The 11,099-nt window shown below is 29.7% G+C and overlaps 1 protein-coding gene across 1 annotated transcript in view; it reads right to left on the bottom strand.

Annotated features, from left to right (window-relative positions):
• LOC117168091 (homeobox protein MSX-1) overlaps positions 1 to 11,099 on the bottom strand; it is a 98,617-nt gene that overhangs the window by 27,332 nt on the left and 60,186 nt on the right. Inside the window, exon 2 of the mRNA XM_033353458.1 lies at positions 6,173 to 6,401. Coding sequence (XP_033209349.1) covers positions 6,173 to 6,401 — 229 coding nt within the window. The remainder of the gene's footprint in view (positions 1 to 6,172; positions 6,402 to 11,099) is intronic.

Raw genomic sequence — 11,099 nt, 5'->3', positions numbered from 1 at the left:
TAATTCGAGGATACACGCATAATTCTAGTTATTTCAACCATAATGTAACGCTTGCTCAGCTACAGCGATACGGTTTACGTATCTTACCCATACCATAATTACTGAAGCAATATTATTGCTTCAGTCATTTGTTCTAATAGATATTTCTAAACATAAGATGGCTGTAGTAGAACGAATTTGTACGGCGGCGTCAGACTGAATTTGGTTGGGTTAAGTCAACGATACGCACAGCTTCCAGCTGATATAAAATGCTAATGAAAATGCATCCTCCATACTGCAGTGGATTTGAAATTAATTTAAAAATTCGATTTTTTGTACTTTCGTTATTAATAATAATATAAAACTATGGTTTCGTCGAAAAGTATTTTCCAAAGATACATGGAAAAAAATAAAGATCGTCTTTGTTTTACATTGCGTTGAACTATTTACCGAAATGTGTGATAAAGTTCTATAAAATTTAAAGGCCGAGTTGACGTAACCTCGATGGAAAGGCAAGGTATACGAAAACCGTAAAATAGTTCTATAAAATCTAAAATTCTAGCTAAACTACAGTCCATATCGAAGAAGTTTTTAAACCAATTTTTCGCCGGAAAAAATTGATCTCTTGTATTATTATATTATTACTTTATATTTTAATATTTGTTCACATGTTCGAGCACACAATTATTTGGTATTACACAATCACTGCACTATTTATCATCGCACGCTATGAAAATTTTTATTAGCCGCGGGTTTGAACCCTATATGTTTTGCAAATCGCATTCCTAACACCTAAAGCCTCGTGGCTAACCTAGTTTCAAGTATAAAGAAAAAAATCTGAAATATAACCTACAGCTATGCAGGACCGTCTGCAAATTTTGGTAACCCATTCTATGAAAAATGTTGCTAAGCACAAATTATTATTGAATATTTTATGTAATCAAACAAGATTTTAACTAAATTCAAAAATATTTCAGGATATTTCAAATGATTTTAGAGAAATCAATATATATTTTAAGAAATTTAATCGATTTTATATGATTTCTACAAATTTCCGAAGATTTTAAGAGATTTAACAGGCTTTAAAAATTCAAGAACATTATTTATATTTTAAAATTACTTGAAAATCTTAAAACTCATTTAAATTCTACTGAAATTCTTTAAAAGTTCTTCAAAATTACTTAAAATCTCTTAAATTCTTTAAAAATATCTTGAACTCTTTTAAATATTTTTAAATATTTTGAAATCATTTAAAATGTTTTATAATATTTTAAATTTCTTTACCGATTTTTAAACCATATAAAATTCATTGAAATGCTACAAAATCTCTTAAAATCACTTTAAATCTTTTAAACTCATAAAAAGTATTTTAAATTCTTGAAAATCAGGCGTAAAATAACGAAATTACCTAAAACTCCTGATCTATTCCATACATAAAATTCAAATATTATTCTGAAGATACAAAAATGAAAGGCATATAAAAATGTTGAATACATAATTTGCTTAGAAATTGTTCAATATAATATATAATATAATATTACATCGATTGGTAGGGCTGTATCAAGCAAATAGTCGGATGCCCAATGCAACACTTAAACGCAGTGTTCTTTCAAATAGATAGTTTATAAAAGTATACGTCCAATACAGCCATGATAATGAAGCATAAAATCCTTGTACCTACACTATAATATTTTGATATTTTAATCCTATATCTAATACTACACTTTTCCCAACTATCTTTCCAGTCAAACAAACTTGCCTTGCCATATTAGGTTTGGAGATTTTCTTATACGTAGGTTATAAATCTCAAATTTGTATGGCCGAGAGAGTACAATTTTCTTTCTAATTCAGTTAGAAATTCTCCAGCAAACTCGGATTGCCATTAACCTCAAACTATTTTTTTTAGTGTATAGTCCAATTAGAAATTTGTGACTAAAATCGAGAGTTTGGTGTATATAATTTTATCCAAATAATATAAAAAATATTTTCATCCCAAAATTTTGTTTTTCAGAACTTCATACGTTATAAGACCTTAGAACGTTATTCGGGTAAAGCCAAGGGGGTCAAGACTCACAGGTAAGGGATCAAAGGGTATAATTTAGAAGTAAAAGGTGAATGGTCATTGGTCTGATTGTAAAAGTAGATTTTGAAGGTCGCAGGTCAAGTAATGGGTAAAAATTGAAGGGTCAGAGATCACAGGCCAAAGTTTTAACTGTATCGCGTTTTTTTAGAACATTGTTAATAATCACTATCAATTATGAAATTTAGAAGAATATATTTTTAAATTTACTTCATGTATTAGAAGGAGAATGTGAGAGTTTTGTTTCATTTGGTCCGCGTATTTAAAGCATTTAACAGACATATCCTCAGAGAATGTCGCCATCGGTTGTCTCGCCCTCTAGTCGCTTCAGTACTATTGAAAGCCATGCTATGAAAGAACAGGGTCCTTTTTAATCTAAATGACGTGTTTTGGTCCGCTCTTATCTTGAAGAGTCTCCATACGCACGGCTTCCAATACGTCTGCCGATAGCACTGTGTGCCATGACGCGGCTAAACCACTATTAAAATTCCAAGCGCGTTCTCTGCCTTCATCAGTTTTTACTTTGCCTTTCAAAACCATACAATCAAATAATCTTAAAATGCAAACAAAACGCGAGGTTCATTTTCATATTCCTGTATGAGTAAAATGTAGGAAAGAATATCAGCATCTTCAATTTTGGGAATCAATCCAGCAATAAATAGTTAAATTGACCAATTGCTGTACATCTCATTTTGCACATTGAATGTTATTTTATACTAGTAATTATGACACATGCGGTAAACTTACTGCCAGTAAAATTCTCAATACAAATGTTTCAGAATGGCCTCTAAAAACAACTTTCTTGTCATTTTCTGGTTATACGAATCTTTTCCAAGTCATAAAAATTAAAGAATGAAACTTTTATGTCTGAAAAAATGTTCAATTTAAATACTGAAAACATAACTACCAAACCAAAACATTGAAAGCATTGCAACTCTTCTAAATTTAAAGTATAAGTAATTGAAAAAAATAATTTTTAATCCATCAATTCATCAAACAATTTCAACAGATTTTGTATAAAACTTAGGTTTCTCTTTTCTTGTCTGAAAAAAGCTCAGTTTATTTCTTTTAACTACCTTCAGGTTAAAAAATTGACATATTGTCATTTATTCGTAACATTATTATTAGCGTTCAGCAGTGGACTAGAATTCACGAATCAAACCGATATAAGTCTTGAAGACCATCCTTAAAGCCGTTCTACCAAAATTTTTAAAAATAGAGTAATATTTAAACGGATATTAAAAGCTTTTAAACGTTTTAAGGAATTTTGAAAGATTTCAATGTTTTCGCGTTAATCTAATGGATTATCCAATAATTAATTAAGAAAATGTACATTATTTTTAAAATGTCGTCATTTCAGTGATTTAAGCAAACTTTATGGGATTTTAAAGAATTTCCTTAACTTTCTAAGGATTTTGAAAGATTTCGTAGGATTTAAAAGGATGTATAGTTCAATAGATATAAAAAATCCTAAAGATTTTATAATATATTTATAAATTGAAAAGAATTTTACAAGAATTAAGGGATCTCTTAAGTTTTAAAAATAATTTCAAATTTTTCGGTGAACATGCGGTTTTGAAGAATGTCCTTTATTATTAAAAAACTGTTAAACCTCTCAATAAGATATATAAGCCAATTTACCAGGAAATCAATTATTTCGGGTGATTTTAAGGAATAACATCTGATTTTATGTAATTTCGTGGGATTTTAAAGGATTTTATAATATTTACATGGATATTAAAAATTTGTATGCACAAGAATTGAGGGATTTCAAAGAATTTAAAAGATTTGATCATATTTTCAAATATTTTCAATAGACTTCAGGAGTGTTTTAGAGTATTTTAAAAGATTCCCAGGAATTTGAAACAGCTTGAGTCAAGATATTTCAAAATATTTCAAAGGATTTTTAATATCTTAGGGTATTTCTAATGATGCCAAGGAAGTTATAAGAAATTAAAAAAAAATTTGAAGGAATTTACAAAAATTTTAATGATTTTAATGAATCCAAAGAATATTTATGCGGTTTTAAGGAATTTCTTAGAATATTGCAAGGTGTAACGCGGTGTTAAGTAATATTTGATTTTAACGGATTTAATCAGATTTTCTAGGATTTCAGTGATTCTAAGAGATTTTGAAAGCTCTGAAGGTTCAATAAATTTTTTGGATTTCAGGAAATATCAGATTTCATGAAATTTTATGGGTTTTCCAAGAGATTTTATTGGGTTTTAAGAAATTGTTAAAATTTGAAGGACTTTTAATAGTATTTCCATAATACAAAGGGATTCTAATTTTTTTTTAATTTTTGGACTATATTTTTTAAGTTGATATTAAAAGAGTCATAAATGGATAAAGACGACAGTATCTGGATGAAGCCTACTACCATATGCTTGTTACTATGTATATAGAAAAATTCACATTGAAACCTTCAAAACTGGTGAAGAGTAAATTTAATCATCCTAAAAAAGAATTAGTAATTATACATTTTAATTAGTATTGTCTGGTTAAAAAAAACTAACACGATAAACTAAACATTTAAAACTAAGTAAAGTTTCTGACAGAGAATTTAAAAAATACGAATCTTTCAAACAAATATTTGCGAATTTTAACATTTGATGCCAAACAACTTTAGTTTCGAGGCCTTGAAAAGTAAAATATGCTAGGATTGCGCATTCAAATTTGTAATTTTAAATTGAAATTATAGACATCTTTAGCATGATAATAATTATTAAGAGGTATCTAATCATGTAGTATCAACTGACATTTTAAGTGATTGGATAGATTTTATTATATAAAAAATTATATTGAAAAAATTGAAGAATTTAAAATATTGTAAACCTTCATTCTAAAAAAGTTTAAATTATATGATTTCTAATTGTAAGCTTTGAAAATAAAGAATTCAAGCCTAATTAAACCGCTGAAATGAAAACATTCGGAACTTCATTTTTTCCTTAAAAATCATTACTATTGGTCTAGTGTAATATTTATTAACATTAGGTGATTCATTTTCAATTATTTAAAACGAACGAATTTGTTTAAATAATTTCGTTTCAATGTTTTTAAAAATAAAAATGATTATTGTTGGTCAATAATTAATTTATCAGTAATATTTAAGTAATAATTTTTATTAAAATTTTTTTTTTCAAATAAAATTAATCAAACAATGTTGATAAATATTCCACTGAAGAAATATTAATAATTTTTAATAAAAAAATTATTTACAGAAATTACATTTGTTTAAACAATTGAAAATGAATGAACTAATGTTAATAAATATTGCACTAGACCAATAGTAATAATTTTTAAGAAAAAAAACTAAATTATGAAAAAAAATTGTTTTAAACAAATCCCATTTTTTAAATAATAAAACATTAATTAAACAATGTTAATAAACATTCTACTAGAATAATAGTAATAATTTGTACTACTAGACTAACATTAATAATTTAATCTAAAAAATACAAGAATACAGTATTCAAAAGGTCGATTTCATGAAAAATTGACAATTTTTGGTTTAAGGGTTGTTCTCAGGTACTCGTGGGGGTGTGTTAGGGGTGTCAAACCCATATGTCTGATAGATGAAATTCTTCTTTGGATAATTTTCTACAGGTCCACATACTTTCCCGTCATATTTTTCAAAACCCTGAAAAATTATTCTAAAAACACAAAAAAGTGTTGTTTCCCTATGCATTTTACATGGGAAACTTCTAATAAAAAAGAGCACCTGTTAAAATAAAAAATTAAAAAAATTTAAATTAGGGAATTTCTGTTTTCGGATTTGGAATAAATTGGGGGAGGGGGAGTGTCGTTGCCCTCTAGCATACAAAAAAATGTTGCCATGCATTTTTGGACCACCCTAATGCACAAACATAGGAGCTTCAATGTGGACAGAGTAAATAAATGAATTTATAGATTATTATATATAATATTTTTACAATTCTTAACATATGAATATTCGTACTAATGTGTCTTAATTTCCTAGTACAAAAGAAATGTGAAGGTATGTCAGAAAATCCTGGGGGGTTGGGGTCACCAGTTTCGCCACCCTGTAGATCCGTAACTGATTTGAGTAATCTTATTAATTTTTTCTTGAAAACTTGAGATTCTTGATCTTACCTCCATTTCGTTCGCCTGTTTTGAAACCACGTTTTGACTTGGGCATCCGTCATTTTGAGAGATTTGGCGAGGGCTGCCCTTTCTGCCGAGGCTAAATATTTTTGCTTGTGGAAGCGCTTCTCTAGCTCAGCGATCTGTAACCTGGTGAAACTTGTTCTTGGCTTCTTTCGTTTTGGAGGTGTCCTGTTCTGATAGGGGTGACCGATTCGCCTTGGAAATGCTCCAGCCACTGTAAACCGAGAAACGATTTTTTTAAATATCTCTTTTACACTTTTCTATAGATTTTAAAGAATCTTTTCCAAGTATATTAACTTAATTCCTAACTTAAATTAGATTACCTATCTCACAAAAATCACATAGATTTTCGATGGAGGTTTTCAATGGGAAAATGTACACCACCAAGGACAGAAAAAAATAGTACAAAATACCCTGCAGAAATTGATGGAACAGTAAAAATATCGCAGACCATGGAAAAATTGTTTAGTCTCATTTCATTTTTCCTAACGCATCTGGTTTTACTTGACCTTAATCTTTGAATGGGTATGAACATATTTGTTTATGCATTTGAAAGGAACTAAAAGAGTCACAATATTGGAAACAGGTTTAATTTGAAATAAGAGTACAAAATGAAAAAAGTCAGGTCAAACGAAAAACAGTAAAGTGGTTGAGTAAATACTCACCTACTTTTTGCAGTAAAATCAATTCAGCAGATAACTATCATTTCTAAAAATTGATCTTCTTTCACGTGGAATATTATTAGAGTCAAACTGTAGCTTACACGTGTTTTTGTTCTATTTCTAAAATTTGGCAAGGAACCTGCTTTTTTTTGTGAAAAATAACTTTCTATACTATATTATACGCAATATATCATTTTTTGTTTCATTTCTTTTTATTATATACGTCAAGTAAGTATATAGTTGAGTAGTGTTTTTTTTTAATTTTGCAAATCTCTTGAAATTTCCTAAATAATTAAAAAATTCCATGAATATTGTACATAATCACCCTGGATTTTTTTTAAACCCTTCAAGAACTGTGAAATTCCTTGAGATCGCATGAAACCTTTAAAAGTTAATCAAAAATCTTAATTATTGTTCAGAATGTCCTAAAATCTCGAAAAATCGGTTTAAATCATTGAAATTTCGTGAATTATTTCAAAATCTCAAAGAGATCCCTTGAAATACTTGTAATCTTAAAAACGAGTGGGAATCTTCTCAAATCTCTTGAAATCCCTTACAATATATTCAAATCCATTACAATTTTCAAAAGCCATCAATGTTCCTCGAAATATCTTCAAATTTTTTATAATATTCGGAAACCCTTTGAAATTCTGTCAAATCTTTTGAAATAATATGAGATACTCTAAAATCCGTAGGCATACTTTGGATTCTTCTGAAATCTCTTAAAATCCTTTGAAATTGAGTGAAATTGTCGAAACCCCATCAAATATCATAAAATCCTTCAAAATCTTTGCAAATCGATATTTTGAATCCTTTCAAATTTTCAAAATCCCGTTAAAATCCCATGATACCCTTCAAAATTTGTAATAATACTTCGGTATCGACTGAAATCTTGAAAAATTCTTTGAAATCCCGTGACTTATTTAGAAATATTTCGAAATCTCTTAAGTACCTTGAAATTCTTGGAAAGCGTTCTCCATTCCTGTAAAACAATCAGAAACCTTCGGTATTTCTTGAAATCCTTTGAAATACGATATAATTTCTGTAATTCTGATACACTCTTGAAATTCTCTTAAAATCTTGTAAAATCTGTAAAACTATCGGTGTTCTACGTAAATGAGCTTGAAGATGTTCATGTAAAAAAATTTTTGCGCTTAGCAGACTGAAAAATGTAAAAAAAGTAAGGATTTTCGGGTACATTTAAGAATAGTCAAGTTTAGAGCATTATTTCTTATACAAGGGGCGATGGAAAAAATTTGAAAAAAATCATGAGTATGAGGAAAAATGTTGTGAGCCAGTTGCAGTAAAGAAATTTAAAAAATAATAAGAATTGTTGCTTAAAAGCACAAAAATGTGCAACTATATTATCCTCAGTTCTAATACAGATAATAAAGCGATTCCAACTGCAAACTGTAATTAATAGGCTCTGCATTTATTTTGAATCACCCGGAAGGATGTGTTAGTCTTATTTCTTGTGAAAATCGCGATATTTTTAGACATTTTTTTGTCGGAAAACAGGTGACAGAAAGCAGGGGGGGCCCGTTTTTTTTATTGCCGACCACTGGTCCTTTTCTTCGGCCCGTGGCCAGGTGCCTTCCGAGCATTCAGAACCAGGGGTCGAAGAATGGCACCAGCGGTCGGCAGTAAAACAAAAAAAGCCCCCCCCCCCTCCTGCTATCTGTCACTTGTTTTCCAATAAAAAAAATGTATAAAAATATCGCGATTTTTATAAAAAATAAGACTAACACGTCCTTCCGGGTGATTGAAAATAAATACAGAGCCTATCCATTACAGTTTGCAGTTTGAATCGCTTTAACATCTGTATTAGAACTGAAAACAATATAGCTGCACATTTTTGTACTTTTAAGCAACAATTTTCATTATTTTTTTAATTTCTCAACTGCAACTGGTTCACAATAGTTTTCCTCATACTCATAAATTTTTTCAAATTTTTCCCATCGCCCCTTGTATAAGAAATAATGATCTAAACTTGACTGTTCTTAAATGTACCCAAAAATTCTTACTTTTTTTTACATTTTTCAGTCTGCTAAGCACAAAATTTTTTTTACATAAACGTCTACAAGCTCATCAACGTAGAACACTTTCAGCTTTCAAATGACTATTTCTTTGTTGCGCTGGCTTTTTTTTTTACTGAGTTGTTAAGCTTTAAAGGTTGATGCCTATAGTTTTCTCGCCGATAGTAGTACATTTTTTCATACTTTTGACATTTTTTAAAATTATTTGAAATCCTACCCCAAACGTTTTGCAGTCCTTTTAAATCTCTTAAATTCCTTGAGATTTCATGCAATCCATAAAACAGCAGGGGAGGCAGTCTAAAATTTCAAAAATCATCCTTACGTAATTAATGAACGTTCTCTAAGCAACGCCAAAAAATTTAAGGAATAAAAATAAGCAATGAAAAGAAACTATTTTTTTCAAACATCAGAAGACGATCTCAAGGTGCGATAATTATGATAATGAGTCAGGTTGACTCGTATCACTGAAATTATATCACGCACATACATTATATTCTCATGTTTGGAAGCAGATTTGTAATTTGGTTCGTGATTACGGCTGAAAATAGCCGAAATGCAATTTAACGGATTTGCATAGTCGTTTGTGGATGTGAATTTTGAGGTAAGATTTCAGCGGAAGAAAATTCGACAGGTAACTGAACGAATTGTGCGTTCAAATCCGGGAAGGCCATTAAAGTATTAAGGTTCGCTCGGCGAATATTGTTCATTACATCCATCTCTCTTACCCTATATCCCTTTTCAGTCAACCTCCCTTTACTCCTTAAAACCCTTACCACCTTTTTGAAACCAGGCTTGCACTTTAACTATAGATGCTTCTCTCTCTCATTCTCTCTGTTCCCCTCTTGTCTACCTTGAACCCTTTCAGACTGCGTAGCTTTCGCATCACTCTCTCTTATTAGGACGATAATCGTGTACCAGCTATTACATCCGTTAAATTATCATGCTCAAGATGCCATTTTGTCGGGCCCTCTCTCTTCCTCTCATGATTTACTCGTAATGACTTTTGCATTCAGGAGCTCGTAAGCACCCGATTAAACGAAAGTGTTTAAATGAAGGTACAACATAGTTCACGAAGAAATTGAATATTAAGCAATTTTTGTGATAAGATAATTACTCAAGAATTCGAAAGAAAAAAAGATACCATGAAGAAAATTAAATGTTGAGTCTTTTACAAAAAAAATATGTTTTGAAGTCCCTTCAATGTACTGAAGTCTATTGAAAATTCATTGGTATTTTTCGGAAACACCTAAAACCATTTAGTTCCATTTAATTTAGTGAAATCTATTGAAAATTTTATGAAATCTTTTTAAAAACCCTAAAAGCTTTAAGCTTCTTTTAAATCTGTTCAATCTAATCAAATCTATTGAAAGCTCCTTGGAATCTTTCAAAATACATTCAAATACTTAAAATGTTATATACAAATCAAGAAAAAAAATGAATTAATAAAAATGCTGCCACAATGAAAAGTGGTATGCAAAATGAGTGCGGGTAAGGTCGGGTTCACGGGCGAATCCTCAAATCTGCACACAACCCCACAAACCCGCACACAATCTGCCAACTAGCATTCAGCTTAAAAAGAACTGAATACACTTTGTAAATATAAGATTGCACGAAGTTAATCCCTTTTTTAGTTCTAATAGCAGTTAAAAAATTTCAAATAATCCACAAACTAATCTTAAGTTGTTTTTTTTTTAATAAAAAAATCATTTTATTACAATTTTATTACACAAATTTAAGACAAGTTGATAACGACTTGACCTCACAAACAATTTAATAATTCGGTGACATAAAATTGGATTATTTTTTTACGGACTCGGCCATCTTTTATTTTATTTACATACTTTGGCCCGCAAAATTATATTTTTTTAATTCTCTGACTTTCGCATTACTTTTCTCTTACTCCAATTTTTTAGAACAATAAGCACAAGTTTAGCAAAAAAAGTACTTTTGAAGAATATGTGTCGTAGGAATTTCAAAAATTCAGGCTTTCAACAGACTGCCGGCGTTCAGAATAATCTTTGATGAAATCTATACCGGGCGTCCAAGTTCAAGCTTTATTTAGGCATTCAGAAGAATATACCCAGCGATTCTTCCGAAAGACTGAAACGTTTTACGCAATTCCAGAAAACCAACTATAGAGTCTTAGAACAATGAGAATTATTATTATTATTATTTTTAATAATTATTATAAAATAATTTATTTATTTATAATTT

Source organism: Belonocnema kinseyi, chromosome 2, assembly GCF_010883055.1.
Source record: "Belonocnema kinseyi isolate 2016_QV_RU_SX_M_011 chromosome 2, B_treatae_v1, whole genome shotgun sequence".
NCBI lineage: Eukaryota > Metazoa > Arthropoda > Insecta > Hymenoptera > Cynipidae > Belonocnema > Belonocnema kinseyi.
Note: the sequence above shows the minus strand (reverse complement) of the source record. Positions and strands in the feature narration are given on the sequence as shown.